The sequence below is a fragment of the Bacillus rossius genome, chromosome 1 (genome assembly GCF_032445375.1).
Source record: "Bacillus rossius redtenbacheri isolate Brsri chromosome 1, Brsri_v3, whole genome shotgun sequence".
Lineage (NCBI taxonomy): Eukaryota > Metazoa > Arthropoda > Insecta > Phasmatodea > Bacillidae > Bacillus > Bacillus rossius.
Genome location: NC_086330.1, coordinates 343283442 through 343301683, shown reverse-complemented (window position 1 = coordinate 343301683; position 18242 = coordinate 343283442). Strand labels below are relative to the sequence as shown.

Here is an 18242-nt window from a genome sequence, read left to right as displayed (position 1 = left end):
GTCATATACAGAATCCTTGTTTGCTCATGTAGGAACAACAAACGACACAAAACCACAGGACCTATGCATTCAAACTAAGGTACCACTTTTTTTTTGAGATGTGTGCAGTCAGAGTTGTAACCAATGTTAGACATTATTGTTGTAAATTTGTTTACGTAAGACTGTGATGGTCACGTTTGTGCATTATAAATAACATTGTTGCAAGTTTAAAAAAAATGAAATAAACGTATAATTTTGATTAAAAAAATACATTCACCAAATATTTCTAGCAGAGCTCTGCATTCAGTTAATAAAAGAATGTTACCTCAATTACATTATGGTTTTCGTACTGCATTAAGCTGCTACTTATCTTTTATGTTTATTTATGTTAAAGATGTAACCATATGATAAAATTGGAAGCCAGTTGAATTTAAAATCAGAATGCCAATAAAAAAAATATTTGTTGCCATTCATTGTCAGGTACACTATATGGATCTTGCAGGTAAATCAGCATTTATACAGTTAAGGGCTCGGTTCACTCCCATGCTAGCCGAATGGCGGGATAGGGATTTACAGGTTAAACTTAAATGCACGCGATTCCGTCAGTTATTGTAATAGAAAACTAAAACAAACACCAAATTGTAGATATTATAAGCATACAGGTTTCTACGAAAACAATTTTAGTTTAATTTAAGTTTTTAAGTTTGATATTGTAAAATTAAGTTTTAATTTTGTCACAATTATCAGTCAGTATGTTCTACCCCCTTAATCATCTCGTAACAACGTTGGTCATATCTCAATCTTACGAAAAGTCCTTGGCTTTGGCAATGTATCTGGTTAAATATAAGAAGAAACACCAAATTTTTTAAATGTATATTGTAGAAGTGCCTGATGTATAGGCTGCAATGCACGCTGGTAATATGACGTGCCCCGCCGGCGGCGGACAAGTGATAAGGGCCGCGTGGAATGAGAGAAGGAAAGGCCTTGTTGCCACTTCGCCGATCCCCCCCTCATCCACCCCTTATCATCAGCTGTCCCGCGACAGTAAACCGGCACTTCAAGTGGTTTTGTTCCTCGGTTCAATTCTCCAGTTGCTACGCTACAGCGTAAGTGTTCCAAGATATCGCGACCTTTATCTCACAGTAGAAAGTCCATGAAAAATTGAATGAAGCTTCTTCTAGCATCTAAACATCAAAGTAAATGGTATATATTTATATGATGCAACAATTATTTTAAGAAAATTTAATTGTAACCTTTTTACAGCTGGTAAAGTAAGATGAGGCGATGTTGTATTCAGCATAACAAAAGCGCAACGCTTACAGGGTAACTAACTATCAGCAGTGTCGTATTCGAAGGAGGATAGGGGAACGGGGCTCAGGAGTGAGGTGCTCAATGAAATTTTTGCATTAAAGCACACTCGCTTGATTGAATACTTGCGCATTTGTCTACTTGCTCACTTGCATACTTGCACACAATCCACACATTCGTAGACATTATTATTCCCCTATCACTTACATATATTGATAAATCACTTCTAACGCGCATAGCGGCCACTCGTCCATATGATTTTTATGGGTTTTACGGCTAGAGTATGCTTTTTAAATCAACACAGTCAGTACAGTATATAATTCTGTAGTGAACAACCGGCTTAGGGCTAAAGGTTTCCAGCGGGAAATGAATATATATTTCATTCGTAAAAGTTTTTATTGGCCTTATAGGTTGTGTATGGTACATGCAGCCTTACAAGAAAAACAATACACATTTTAAAGTTTTATTATTTTGCCTGCCTATAAATTCAGCAAGCCTTTTTAAAAGATTTCAAACAATACAGTTTAAATGTGCAACATGAAATTACCACTCTATGCGATATTCCCCAGTATTATTTCAGGTGACCGTAGCAGAAGTTGCTATGTACCTTTGCAAGGAATTTGGATCAGAATTTCGGGTGTGCCATGAATTTAGTTAAAATTGTATAATTTTTTTTATATTATTTCTTTGTCCATCCGCCCCGGACTGGCAGACGTAAAGAGCGAGCGTTGAAAAGCAACAATTTCACAAGAAACTATCTAAGCTTAATTACTGCATAAAAATGCGATGAAACTATTTAAACTATCAAAAAACCTATGGACGTCTAAATCTGGATCAGAGATTTTGAAATAAGTTTTAGGCATTAGTAATAAGGATTCCGCCGGCTTTCGCGGCCATTGTCTTGCATTTATTGGCCAATAAATTTAGGCCTTAGTGTTCCTAAGATTACGTAGTTGATACGCCGAGCCCTAACAAACCCGCCGGCACACGGGAACCTGTAAAATAAAATAAGGTATCAAAGTTTTTAAAACTAGTCAGTGCTGAAATTAATGGAGTTGAAATATTGAATGTTTTAAAATGAATATTACTAAGTAGGATATTAATACATTGTTATCAGTTAAACAATTTCTTAGTTACAAGATAATGTAATACTATCATCATGCCATTGACTACAATATTATAATACGCACAATGTTATTATGTTGATATTTTTATAACATGGTTGTATTTGATTCGAACAACAGGAAAAAATTATTTTTCTTTTTTCAAACTATATTTACGAAATTGTAGTAATTCGACAGGCCCTTGAAAATAATTTTGATATGGTAGCCATTGATTAGGCCTATGTTAAACAAAGTTAATTGTAAGTTAATTTAAATGGTTCATGAGGCTGGAATATATATATATATATATATATATATATATATATATATATATATATATATATATATATATATATATATATATATATATATATTACATTTAGGTTTATGTAGTGAAGTGCCGAGCTGTTAGCAATTTAAGCTACGGTGAATAGTGCTTTTCTGAGGACCATTGAGTGAGCAACTAGATGGATGAGTCGTTGTGACATTGCTTGGACAATTATTAGTAGCAGCGATTTTTTTACCTCTTAATTTATGAATATATATTCAAAATACTGAACATTTAAATGACATGTTAAGCAAATTAAATTGTACAACTCATTTAATATTGTAAATAGATAGGTAAACTGAATATTTCCATCTTTTATTTCAGACTGTTAAATAAAATAATAAATGTTGTTTATTACATCCACAGCGCACGCTGTTCACCATGTATTTGAAAAATATAAACATGAACGAACTATTTAACTGATAGAATTAGTATATGGACATTTTATAATGTGCCTGAGCATTTAAAATATAAATGTATTCTAAATTTTATTCTTCAGGTCAGATCAGTGCAAATAACTATTTACCCCAAAAAAGAACATATATTCAAGCTGGCGCATACAAAATACAACTGCAATACATATTAGAGCTGAAAGAGTTGAGGAAATTAGCTAAAAAGCTAAAATAGAACTAAACAGAGCTGGAAAAAAGTGTGAATTAAGAATTCGTGTGAAGCTATTTCATTTTTATCTGGGAACCACAACTTCTTAATTATTTTTTTATACTCAGGAAAAAAACACTACAAAATAGTTACTTTTATTTTTAAGAAGTAGAGAAATGTTCGTTATAGCTGTAGGTTTCCACTGTGTTTTTTAAGGTCTTGTGTGTTTCGGCATAGTAGTGGGAAAACCTCGACAGAAAAGTAATAATATAAAGATACGCGAGGACTGATTGCCACAGCATTATTATCGTTCCACTATTCGTCTTGCTATTTTTAATACATGAAATAATTAAACAATTATAAATATTTAACTAAGGCTATTTATATGTACATCTCAGTAAGTTTTTTAAAGGAAACCTGCTACGGAAAATTTTAACATAATAGGGCTAGTTTACATCTTACATTATTACGATGCGGAAATTAAGATTTACTTTAAATGCATTTAAATGAATTATTCTTGTCTCCAGTGATAATTACGATGTGAACAAACATTTAATGAATAATTTTAGTTTTCATACAGAATATTCTCAATTGTCATTCTCAACATAAGAACAAAATATAACATGTTATCCTGAGCATTTCATTAATAATAAAGTCTTAAGTAAAATCAGAACTAGTAATCATTTTAAAAAAGTTTGTTTTTTTAAGCCCTAAAAACGTTTAATAAGATGATAAGATTATACAATATCGAGGTTTTGTAGCGATACATTTCATTAACATATGACCATTTTGCATCATTAACACGTCTTTGTCTGAAAACAATATTTCCAAATCAAATGCCAAATCATAACTGTGTAATAAGCATGCTTTATTAACAAAAGTCATGTATTTAACATTTTGTTAAAATATGTATTTTTACTAATTTCTTATTTTATTTTTGTTAAGCACATTTTATTTTTATTTTACAGTTCGGCTGTTTGTGAAGATTTTAATGAGCATTTACCAAACTTCATTGTTGAAAACAGCCAAATTGAGAGTTCTTCATGGATAAATTTACAAGGAAACAGGATATTCAGACCCTCATATGTAATACCATATTTATTAAACCTACAAGAAAAGCACACAAGACAGTGCACTGCAGGAGCCATTCAGTTCAAAAAAGAAATTCGTCATGGTCTTTAGAATATTTATTTCCTATTACTTTTAACTGATAATAATGTATTCTTTATGGGACTTACTCAAGTTAAACATGGATATTGATTATTTACAACGTAGCTTCACAAAATTAGTGGGTAACGTTTATTAATTGAGTTGCTACCATATAGTACGATTTTGAAATGAACTCAAAACTAGAGAGTAAAGTAAGGAAGACTGCAGTACTTGTGCAATTAATTAATCACAGTTGTGGCCTTATTTGTATCACTGTGCATTAGGTTCACGAATTTTCCAGTATTTCTTATACTGACCCCACTTCCAGCCTCCTGATCCCGAAGTAACTACAGCGACACAGGTAGAAGATTTATCTTGACTCTGAAGTGCAGACCGATTCAGGCCTCTTACAATTCCTAGAAAACAACTTAAAACCATTACCACAATTATTCTATTTTTAAGGAAGCTGTAGCTGGATTTATTGTAATATGAGACTAAATAAAATTCTGTGATTGAATTTAGGTTTTGTAATCAGTGAAATGTATGATGTTTGAAAAATTGAAACATTTATCACGGTAAATCTGCAAGTTTACCTGGGAAACTAAATATTGCTTGAGTTTCATCGAATACCTATAACAAAATCATTATACATCTTTGGTGTGGTCGTACATAGACCTTTCAGGGATTTCCCCCCTTTTCTTTGTTGACCCGGCGCTCTTAAGGCCCTGTCACACTGTCAAATTTTAGCTTCCAACACCTTCCAATACGTTGGTTCCAATATCTTTTATGGTTGTGACGTCACGTTAAACGTCACTATCACAGCCATGTTTATTTGAGAGATTGAATGTCTAGAGTTTCCTTCAAATATTTAACGTATAGGACTGGTTCTAAAATATGTTGGATGTTGGATGGGATCAGCCAATCAGAGTTATCTAAAATAAAGCGGCTGCTTTTGTTTCCGTTTCCGAAGTGTAATAGTTTGAATATCAGCAATGGCGAATACTAGGCCTACATGGGAAAGAAATGCAATAATTGAACTAATACTATTTTATTTCCTGCTGGAATAATTGTTATTGTATATTTTCCTCCAATTGAATCTGTATGTACGGAAGTGCAGGTTAATATATTTGACTAAAAAAAGTTACTGTAGTTTTGGAATATTATGGTCCTTAAAACAGAAAATATCTTGTATTCAACTTACGATCATTATTTGATTGCTATACCAGTTTTGCTTATGTTCAGGTATTTTTGATACACTTAATTAAAACAGCAAGCATTGCGTACAAAATGTGACTTCAGGAATGAGGTATCAACTAGGATATGCATTTCGGAACTTTTACCTACAAATCCAAATTAATAACATCTAAAATAAATTTTAAAATATTTCAATTCAGAGACTTAATGTAACTAAAATTATTTTGGCTTACCCAATCAATCATTCTTATAAGTCATTGTTCACCTTATTTCACAATAGCTGCTACTCTGTAAGTATTGTCTGGAATTTTCTGGAATATAGACTCATAATTTCCTAACAATATATGGTACTGACCTATGTTAAAGCAGCATCTCTGAGTAAGCAAGTAGCTCTGGTGATTTGCAAGAAAGGCCTAGAAATATTAAAATTCTGCCTACGTATTCAATTATTATTATTATTTAAGTTTTGAAAGTAATACCATTTTTCGTGAATGTAAATATTTGTGTAGCAGATCCTTGTCAGTAGGCCTATACTTCCCAGGCTGTACGAAACAAGCATACCTGACTAATATCTCATTAAAAAAATTATTTTAAAGAGATAATGTGAATGAGGTGAAGTTAGCTTAAAGGCTCAGGTTGAGGTTTGTAACAGTAAATACTTAATTCAAAATAAAACAAAATTGCCAATTTCTAAACACAGCAAAAATTAACACTTTCACTTTAAAGTATAGGAACAATTTTGATTAAATACAAGTGAAAGTGTCCATACAACAGCAGCTAGTTGGGTGAGAAAATAAGCGGGAATGAGAAAGGATATGCCTACTTGCAGATTTACATTTAATTATATGTTTTATTCTTACTAAACATACCTTTAAATATTGTTTTTGAAGAGCACTATAAATTGCACCACAAATTTCGGGTACAAATTTTGAGATGGTGTTGTGTGGAATACTTGTAGAGAACATTAGGGACTTAAATGATTCCCCTGTCGCCAAAAATCTTAATGTAACTGCCAGCCTCTGCTTTGCTGTTATACACTGGCGCAAATGAGTATCCTTCTTTGCAATGCGAGACTCCACAATTGAAAGAAGAAGATCAAAACTTTCAGAATCCATTCTTAAATAGTTCTGAAATGAATCGGCATCTTCATATCGAAGTTCATGACAAAAAGGGGTAAAACACCATTTGTTTGCCGGGAAAGTATCCACTGTCTCGTCCACCCTCTGCGTGTCCTTTTCTTAGATTTCTCTTCTAGTTTACTGACACTTGCTACAATTGCAATTACAGCTACAGCTTTTGAAACACTTTGATGCTCTTAATGCAGGCATTGCAAACATCTGGAAAACGTAAATTTTAAACTGTGTATGATCACAATGTACCTAAATTTGAATATAACCTACTTAAAAAATCCTGCGTTCCTTGGCCCAAAATTTGTTTTTGATTCTAAATACTGTCATTTACAGTTATCTACAGAATGTTTGGTAAAACGAGCTCACTCAAAGAAAATTTATAGTGTGAAATGACTTCAAATATATTTTACAGTGCTCATCAAATAATATTGAATACAATATATTTGAAGACGTTTTTCATCCAAAATCACCCTTCAAATTTTGTTGTCCAATATATTGGAGACAATATATTTGACAGTGTGACAGGGCCTTTAGCCATAAGGCCCTGCCGCCCCGGGCCCCCACGGGCGTGGACATGGATGCGACATATACGCAATCGGAAAAGCCGCTAGAGCTCCGGCTATGCACAGAGGTTGAGGAACCCTTCCCAGCATGTCCACCACCTCGGACCCCTGCTCGCTCAGCTCACCTTAGCCCCTGGAGCAGCACTGCTGGCGCCTACATCACACTGGGACCCCTCAGTCACCCAGTGGAGGCCGTCCCGGTGTTGTCGTACAGTAGAGTCTCGCTTATCCGACATAAACGGGTCAGCAGAAAGTCGGATAGTGAAAATGTCGGATTAATAGGGAATTGCTAATGAAAACATTATAAAAGTAAAAATTTGCTAATGTTTTAAACATTTCAAACCTAATAAACATTTTTACAACCAAAAAATAACAAAAATATATGGCTGAATAATAAGTTGCAGTACCTAGAGTCGGGATCAACAAAAATTATTATGACACAAATTGTCGTTTATGTTTCCAATAGAATAGTTTTTATTTTTGAGATGTCGGATAATACGAAATGTTGAACGTGACTCTTCGGTCTATGATTATTTGTGCATAATTCAGTCATATTCATTTAGTAAGAAAATGAAAGTAGGTAATGAAAATAAATCATAACATTGCCTGGTTAAGTTTATATCAATCATTTATTGGAATTAAATAAAACCTGCGTGTGTAGTTCCGATGCGAGTGGTAAAGTCTCTGTTTTCAATGAGTAGAATTCGTGATTTTACAGTAGTCAAATGTCAAGTTTCCTTTTGAATGACTGTGAAAAACCGGGAAGTTCATCGCAGCAATGAAGGAAATATTTTTGTGTCCAATATAAGTTATAAGCTGAGGCTCCAGATTGTAAGGATCTTAAGGCATTCGTAGGCTACATATATCTTGGGTGAAAAATATTGGGTCAAGTAAAGTATTGCATTAAATGTTCTGGACATTTATAACCCGGAACCACGAGATGAAAATAAACTGTAGGAAAAATGCTAAAATTTCGTTTATTTATTATTAATTCTGCTTGCGTTTTGTAACATATTGTCCCAGCCTAATCAAAACGCGAGTAAATAGGCCTCAAAGATATAAATTTTTATTGATAAAAAAGTATTAGCCTGGATTAGTATATATTGCACTGAATAATTTATGTTTGTCACACAACATATTCTTTTCAATCCAGTGTTAGTTTAATACGGTACAATTTCAAATTTATATAAATATATAACATTTGAAACAAACAAACGGTGCGTATTTTGCTGAATGTATCAAATATGTATTGTACTTAAAACCGATTGGATGATGATATCAGGAAACTAAAAAAAGTTACGTTAACTTATTAAAATATTGTTTGCCAAAATCGAAACCATTGAAATAAATATATAGGCCTAGGTCCTTTATGGAAATAACTTTAACCTGAGAATACACAAAAAAGTAATTCTGTTTTAATTCTTGAATCACTATATTAGGATTTTGCCCTTAGTTCTGTGTTGTTTTTTTTTAAATATAATTTTGTAGGTAATATTCTATTTAACTTTTCCTTAATCGTACAAGACTGCCTTTCCCACCAGCCGGCCAAATGGTCCACGGACTGCTATTCAATATATCCATGGTTAAACCAGCAAGCAAAATAGCACACGCCGCCAATTGGGGCCCATTCGGAAGAAGAAGGCACTGCCTAGCTGCCCTCGGATAGCTAGCAGAGCGACCGCGGAACCGCCTGTCTTCGATAGCCCATAGCCCTTGGTGCGAGCGTGATGTGTCAGATAACGCTTGGCAACACCGCGTTGTAATTATCGTGTCCCTCCAGCTTCTACCCGGATGACAGCGGCACCCGGGAAGAATATATGTCTGTGATAACGAGTGTTCAACTGATCGTGACTACTAGCGCTCTCCAGCGGGACAGAATCACAACCATGACCTTGAACCGAGCCCTTAACACTATAGTACAGACTAAACGTCTTACAAGCTGTTAGCATGGGGGTGAGGAGCAAGAGGGTAAACGGGCTGGAAAGGGGAGTGGGGGAAATGAATTCATATTAGTGGGGCACAGCCAAAAAAGTTAAAAAAAAGCTCCTTGGGCATTGCATTATTCTTTGAGTACTATACGTATACACATTCTAAATATGTTGCTATGTAGTGCTTTAAAGAGCAACATGTAGATGCACGCACCAGGATCATTACAACAATTTACGGGTCTTTTCTAGTCTGCCATACCGGCAATTGAGGATCCTATTCACATTTCCAAAAAAAAGTAGGGGAAATGATGATCTCATAGGAGTACGCCAATGAGGTTGGAATCAAGTATGATTTAATGTAATGGTAGCAATGGAGTCAACAATGTTGATGTGTAGTTGTCTCTTTGTTAGGAAAGTACTTAGTTAGTTTTGTATTTTAATTATATTTGTAACATGAGCACAAAATAATTTGCTTGTTACCGAGGTTAAAATGTTCGCAGGCTTTCACGGCCATTTTCTGAAGTAGCTTGGCTTCTGGGTTGTAGCCGCGTCCTTGGCGAATAATTCACCGATGTTTCAGTCGACATTGCAGTCGCCATCATCACTGCAATGTCGACCGAAACGTCTGTGAATTATTCGCCAAGGACACGGCTACAACCCAGAAGCAAAGCTACTTCACCGAGGTTAAAAGTTAAACATCACTGGAAAGTACTGACAGTATTGCTCACAAATTTTTTTTTTGCATGTTTGCTGTCATTGGGGTAAATTAACACATCTTTCTTGCTTTGTGAGGTGAGTTGGTGACAGTAATTGTAGTTACCGACCATGCATGATGTGTAATGTTCCTTGTTTTAATAATGAAAGGTTATGGAAAATATAGGAAATTTTGGCAACGAATATGTGTATAATGTTAATAAACTATGTTGAGATTGGTTAACATATAAAAATGTAGAGGCGAAATTACTACCAAAAAGAGGTAAGCCAGAATGCACAATAGTGTACATGGAAGAATCAAGCTTCTATGTGAACGAAGGTTGTTTGAATATGTTGATGTAAGGGTTAGGTCAAAATGAAATTTAATATGTTTATTTAGCACTCATTGAGGTAATGAAAATGAAGTGAATGAATGGTTGATTATTTTAGGTCGGCATAATTATAAAAAATTTTAACAATCTGGATGGAACAGTGTATCGTGTGGTAGAGGTCAGTTACGATATTACTATAGCAACAGTCTTAGGGAATAAGTGGGAAAAACATGGGTTTCTGCCAGAGTACTTTAGAGACAATATTTTTCATGTAATTCATGTTTGTATATTATAGGTATTGGGTATCATAATATAGACTAAAATTTGATCTAGTTTAGTTTGGTTTTTGATACCGGTATGTAATATTTTGAAAATGAGAATATCGAGATATTTTCTCGGTATCTTGAACTGGAATACAGTCCCAATGGTTAAGTCTAATTTGTGATACCGGTATATAATTTTATGAAAGTAAGAATTCTGAAGATAATATTTCCTTTGTATTGTGAACTAGAATTCAGTCCCATTCACCTCTCTCTTGCGATACCTGTATTTAATTTTTTGAGGGTAAGACATTGAGATAATATTATTACGGTATCATGAGCTCAAATACAGTCCCACCCTGTGAACTCTCTTTTGAGATACTGGTATTTTATTCCTCATAATTTAGCACTTTTTGACAACTTTATTTTTCAGTATAATAAATGTTTATAATAAATAGGTCATGATGTTAATTTTCCTGATACCACATTAAATTGTAATGTCTACAGGCATAATATCACTGATAATGAAATCTCGGTATCGCAAAATAAAATAGAGAAGGGGGAATTACATTCAAGTTTAAGATACCAGGAAAATATTTAAAAAATAAAATGTGTGAAAAATAGTGTGTTTAAAGTTCCCTGCTCAAAACCCCTATATTCCGGGGCTTGTCCCGTAAAAATATAGGGGTAATAATGACATAAGAGACACCATCTTGGTGATATCATCAGTATTGTTATGGTATCGCAATCTAGAGTAGTTTCCAATTTAAGTTTTAGAACAGGTGAAGTAACGTATGACCCACACTATATGTACAAACATATTTTGGTAACATAAAACACATTTTAGTGTATGCTGTGACAGGCACATACAGTAGTTTCCTTGTGATATAATTTTTGTTTCCAAATCATATTTTTTGAATGTTCCCTGTCCAAAATGCCCCATTTTTTTATGCTATTCCCCCTTGTAGATGTGGTAATAATATAAACACTGACATCTTAATAACATCAATGACTAATGTTATGGAACCTGCAGTATCAAGAAAATTTTTCACGTAATACCTATATTTTTAATATGATTATCAATAAAGCTAAATCTGTCATTGTACACTATTATGTACAATTGTAGCTCAATATATTTTATGAAGTGGCTGTTTCTGAATAACAGGCAAATTATTGAAGTGAAATTTTTTATTGACATTTAACTAAAACAGGAAAGCCATATTGTAGTTATATAAAACACGTTTAATATATAGATTTAATTGAAATACCTCATAAATGTAAAATATGAGATATTTCTCAAGTTTGATGATGTTATCTATAGTCAGCTCTCAATAAGACTAGTTTGTCACACTAATTGCTGACACAAATCCAGGAAGCAATAAACTAAAGCCATGTCCAAACTCATAAAAAAAGGCTTGTCTCACTAACATTCACCCAAACTTGATGTCAAGAGAGTATGAAACTGTATAAAACTTGAAGGTGAGTAGGCAATGGGTGAATTACAATGTTCACTCGCTGTCCCCTATCACACGTTTTTTATTAGCCATTTTGGTTATGAAAGGGTCCGATTTTTAGGTTTTTTAATGACAACATTGCCAACAGATGGATTGAAAATTTTTATGGGGTAGTTCTGCAGAGCAGCAGCCTCTGGGAAGTAAGGGGAATAATAACTTAAGTTAAAAGTTGTTTTATTAGTTGGCTACATTAATAAAACTTCGTAATTTTCTTGCGTCGCTGTTTTTCCGTAAATAAAATTCTGAAAATACGTTTTTCGAAAACTAAAGGTGTTCCTCTATTTACCCTAGGTGGGCCATTCCATTGTCACGTACGGGACATTTGTAAAAATTTTCATACCGATAATTCTATAAAAAATTATATTATAAGGGGTATATTCATGTGTTTTCTTGGTTTCTACAGAAGTTACACATTTAGTGTAAATTTTCAGCTTAAGACATGATAAGAAATACCTTTGTTAACAACATATTGCTGTCAAATGTAACCGTCACGTATGGGACACATATAGTCAACCATTAGTTTCAAGAGGACACGTTTTACTGAAACTTTAGCCCGAATTCTAGCATGATATTCTTGTATTATTTTTTGTGAGAACTTATAAGAATAAGAAAAACAGACATCAATAAATGCATGAAAAAACTCCAATAATGAATCAGAAACAATTTTTTTTTCTGTTTGTCACGTACGGGACAATGCTGTCACGTATGGGACATTTACATTAGTAAGATTGTGCTGAATAAATTTTTCAGTAGAATATTAAATTAAGTTGTACTTTCTAGGCTTCTGGGTTGTAGCCGCGTCAAAATCAAAGTGTTCATCGACGTTTCAGTCGACGTTACAGTCGCCATCATCAGGGAGCAGATTAATTGAATTAATCTCTCCCTGATGATTGTGACTGTGACGTCGACCGAAACGTCGGTGAAAACTTTGATTTTGACGCGGCTACAACCCAGAAGCCTAGAAAGTACGGACAACGGCCACGAAAGCCTGCGCTGTTTATTGAAATAAGTTGTGTTGAAAAAAAATTAAATTTACACAACCTGACTCATAGAGATATGTTAAGCGAAATTGATTAAATGTAACTAAATAAAATTATAGAGTAGTTCTACCTGCCTATATCCTAACTAAAAAAAAAATTAATAACAAAACTGTTACTCTGTATGGTCATAAAGATCACTTTAAATGTCAATAAATTTAAACAGTCCTCTGTTGTTCACCACTACTGGAGGAGAAATCTCTCTTGCTACATCTTCTTTTAAATAACAAATGCAGTCTGGTTGTCGAGGCCACTTGAAGTGATGTGGGGGACCTGTAGGAACCATCACTGACACCTGCACTTGATCTCCGCTTGCATCCACCACTTCTCCAGGGTACTCTTTTCCTTCGTAGCATACGACTACCCATTTTCCAGGGAAGTTGAATAGATTCCCTTTCGGATTGGAGAGTGCAATTTTTGTAGACAGTGCATTGTTTTTTGCATAGAACCCTGACGAAGTGCTACATGTAATAATGTGGAATTCCTTGATTCCTGGGATCGAAGGGACATTTCTCCAAGGATTTTGGGATAAAATTTCATTCCTAATGTGGTCCTCTTCTATATACCATAAATGGCTTTTGGTATCAAGTTGTGCAGCTACTTCTGCAAAATCCTTAGCTGACTGTATTGTGCATCCCTCCCCTTGCGTCATCATTTTCATTCTTACTAAGCGTTTAATATTGCCACCAACACCATCTACTACACCTTTACCATGAGATGTTGCAAAGTATTTCCAGGTAAATGTTCTGTTGTGTTTCTGGTTCAATATTTCCAATGTTTTCACCATGAATTTATTTTTAAACTCTGAAGAGGGCCCATCACTCCAAATTATTTCTTCAGAAATTGCAGAATTTTCTTTAAGTATTTCTGTGTAAAATAAATCCAAGAACACAAAGACTGTGTCCTTATCCTTATTTTTTGTGTCTGAACAAAGTATATAAGTTTTGCAATTTCCATTACAAAAAACAGCAGCAGTGAATAAAACAACACTAGCACGAGACCACAAAGCACTTTGTATTTCATTTTGATACTCACAACTGAAAGACATTGCGAAATCAACCTCCAGAACACGCTTTGTACCATTTGCTTTGTCCTTCTCAAACTCATCATGTTGTATTCTTTTGGTGTTTACATGGAGCATCATTTTAGGCATATCTGCTATCAATTTTTCATATATATATCACCTAAACAGTCTTCTTTTATAACTAACTTAATTTTGTTTTCATCATTTTTCTTCCATTCTTTCCAAGTGGTTTTAGAATCTGGTTCTCTTGGGACTGCCATTCATTTCCCATTACTACAAACTTCACAGAGGTTCTGCCAACACAAAGAGTTCAAGCTATCATTGCACAACAGATTTTTCCAAAATTCATTGTTGTATGTATGTTTTAAGGCCTTAAGTTTTAAAATGAAGTTCTCGTGTATTCTGCATTTACACTGCTCTGCAGGAGTCTCTTTAAGTAACAAAACATTTTTTGGCCTTAGACTACAAAATTTAGAGTAACCAATTTTATAATCTGGATTTTCTTCTTTGAATATATAAAATGCTTCATGCAGAAACATAGTCATAAAGTGCTTTTGTAATTTAACTTTTTTTCTATTTTCCCACACAGTTAATACATCTTTCATCCCTGGGCATGTGTATACTATATCTGGACGATAGAAAAAATTTATAACAGAAGTCTCTTCTTTACAACTGTTTCTAGTTCCAGCAATACTTTCTTCCATTGTCGTAGTCAGTTGAAGACCAATGCGTTTAGCAAGACCTGTCACAACAGCTTTTTGTTTTCGTGGTGAGTTTGGTAAAGCCCTTGCAGTCTTCCAAACTGCTTTTGATAATGTCTGCTTGCAACTGTAAGGTGTGCCAGAGGAAGACATATCAGAACTGTTTGCTTTTGCTGCATTTTTAGCATTTTTCTTTGCTCTCTGAAGTCTTTTCCTATTTCTTTCATAAATTTTTTGGGCAGCCTTGTCTTTCACTGTCATTTTCTTTTTCTTATTCTTTCTCAGTTCCTTAATCCGTTTCCTTTCCTTCTCAAGATAACCATCTGGATCTGCAGTCTTTTGTTTTTCCCTCATTTTTTTCATCCGAGAAGCACTTGTTGTCTTCTTAGATTCCATATTTGTCACTGAAAACCAATTAAATTGATTACTAAAAGTAAAACATTGAAATAATAAATTTATGTAACACATAATATGTTATTTTAGATAGGTGAATATTCTACATATTTTGGGTAAAACATTATATTTTTCATATGTCCCGTAGGTGACGTCACGTACGGGACATGATTGTATCTCAAAATTTTTATTGTTTTTAATGCAATTAAAACATATAAAAATTAGGTTAGCTACCTGCATTCTAATACAGTTTGAATTTATATAAGTAAGATATAATAACAATTTGTTCCTGATGAAACATGAAACATAACCTAAATTTGTCACGTACGGGACATCTTCAACACTCACAATTGAATAATTAATTTAGTAGCAATAAAATGTTATTAAATTATTTTTTTGCAAGAAATATGTTTGTGCATAACCTATATTTTGAACTTAAATATAAATATACATTCATTTATGTGACATGTACTTACCAAAGAACCTGAAAGTAGCCTCTCTATGAGCAAAATAGAAACAGTTGAATAGCAGCCACATTAGAATCAATAAAACAGCTGTTCAATGTTAAATGAGTCAAAATTCAACATTGTCTGTCAAAGACCATAACTTTAAAATCTTTTACGTAATGTTTTCTCAACCAGAAAAAAAAAACATTTAAATTAATAAAACTTCCTAATTTTCATGGAATGGCCCAGGTACAGCACTTCTTAATTCTTAATGGTTTCTAAGAAATAACCATATCTAAGCTTTTGCAGTGAAGCGGCCGTCACCATGTTCTGCTTTAACTGCGTTGCCGATCCTAAGGTTTTCTATACATTAATTAGCATGTGTATATTTTTGATTTGGATTGTAACGCAATGTAACATAAATAATAACTTTAAAAAACTTACTGAATCCCTATTGTGCATCCAAACCCAAGCGTCAATCCTTAACAGAGTGTTTTTTTTTTTTTAGCAGCGTAGAGGCGCGAAGCACCAACTTGTTACGTACGATACCACGTAACCTGACATAAAACGAATCATTGCATGCATCAAACCAAATAATTTCTTTAATAGGCCTATATCAGGTTACATGCTATCGCACGTAACAAATCAGCACTTTGCACCTTCATATTGCTAAAAAAAATCCCTGTCAAGAGTTTGGATGTACAATAGGGAATCCCGTAATTTTTTTAAATTATTTACAATATATGAATACAAAATATACATGTTTATATGTATAGAAAACTACAGGATAGGCATTGCAATTAAAGCACAACATGGCGACGGCCAATTCATTGGTCATTCATTGAATGTGACCTACAAACTGTAATTTCTACGAAACCAATAGGAATTAAGAAACACTGTTTACATGATAAATAGATGAACGTCTTTAGTGTTTGAAAAAATTATTTTCCGGTAAATATGTATTGTACGGATTAGCGCCAAAAAAAATCGTACAAACATGAAATAACTTTCATTATATGCTCTTTAACGTCCTCTTTTCAAAACCGCCTGCGGAGATTAAAAATTCCAATTACTTTTGGAGATATCGCCGTTCTTATTTTGCAATACAAGCCCTATGTAATCATTCAACAGACGCAATTTTATATTTTTTGCCGTGTGTGCGTGAATGCCTAAATAACAGAAATTTTCCATTATGTAAGGTTATAAATACTTCAAAATAAACGGAAATTAAAAATAATATTAATTAATTTTACTCGTATAGTTTTAAGTATTTATAATGTAACTGACCTGACCTAACAAAACGGGACAAAGGTAGATTAGGTCAGGTCAGCTACAGTATAAATACTTTGAAACTGAACGGACATTAAAAATAATAAAAATTAATTTTAATGGTTGTTTAGTTTTAAAGTATTTATAATGTAGCTGACCTGACCTAACAAACCGGGAAAAAGGATCAACAGTAGGAACTCACGTAATTTTCTTTTTACGTGATGTAGTCGTTCAACTACGTCACGAAAAAAAAAAAAATCATACTTGTAAACAAGCAACAATGGTGAACGCTCCCGAACGCGGGAAGCCTACGATTCACTCATCTTTCTGGACATACCCGAATACTCACGTTGGCAAGCCTTCTTTCAACAGACGAGAGGCAAACGCCCGATCGTGAATCTTCGGTTTTTTTTTGTTTATTGTAAATAAATATGCAACTCATGAAAACTAATGGTCAATTAGGTTATGTTAGCTACATTATAAATACTTCAAAACATTGTGGATGGTTGATTTGGTTAGGATAGCTACATTAAAAATACTGTGAAACATGAAAACGGTTTCCTAGCGCTGGATAGCTACATATTAAAAAGTTATTTGCTAAGCAACCATAAAATGATTTTACAGTTTTTTTAATGCAGCTATACTTACCTAATATAACCAACCATCCACAGTGTTTTAAAGTATTTTTAATTACTTCTTGCTAATTTTAAGAAAAGAAGGCTTGCCAACGTGAGTATTCGGGTATGTCCAGAAGGATGTGTGAATCGTAGGCTTCCCGCTGAACACCGCATCAGTGCACAGCATGAAAATTAAAAAAATTCCATATCTCCTAAAGTATTTGGAATTTCTGATCTCCGCCGGGTTTAATGAAAAGAGGAAGTTAAAGAGCACAGAATAAAGGTATTTTCGGATTTTTAAATTTTTTTTTTTAAAAAATTTCCAAAAAATTAATATAAAAAAATTCAATATCTCCAAAAGTAATTGGAATTTTTTTATCTCCGCAGGCGGTTCTGAAAAGAGGACGTAAAATAGCATATAATGAAAGTTATTTCATATTTGTACGATTTTTTTTGGCGCTAATCCGTACAATACATATTTACTTATTTTCCTAATTTAGTTTTTTTATTTACGGAAAAGCCGTAACGCGAGAATATCTTAAAACTTGACATGTACGTAATGAATGTAGCCAAATTTGACAATCATGCAAGTTTCACAAAATATGCTCTTCTGCAGAGGGTAGCCACCGTCATTCTATGAAGAGAGAGGACCCTTCTGAATTCGGACCCAGCCT

General features: G+C 33.7%; 1 protein-coding gene across 8 annotated transcripts in view; it reads right to left on the bottom strand.

The window, feature by feature from the left end:
• LOC134528149 (uncharacterized) overlaps positions 1-18242 on the bottom strand; it is a 67691-nt gene that overhangs the window by 48794 nt on the left and 655 nt on the right. For 4 of the 8 annotated variants that reach the window (XM_063361481.1, XM_063361474.1, XM_063361473.1 and 1 more), the window contains exon 3: positions 4785-4883. The exons of the other annotated variants lie outside the window; for them this stretch is intronic. In XM_063361481.1, coding sequence (XP_063217551.1) covers positions 4785-4883 — 99 coding nt within the window. The remainder of the gene's footprint in view (positions 1-4784; positions 4884-18242) is intronic. 8 annotated transcript variants of the gene reach the window in all.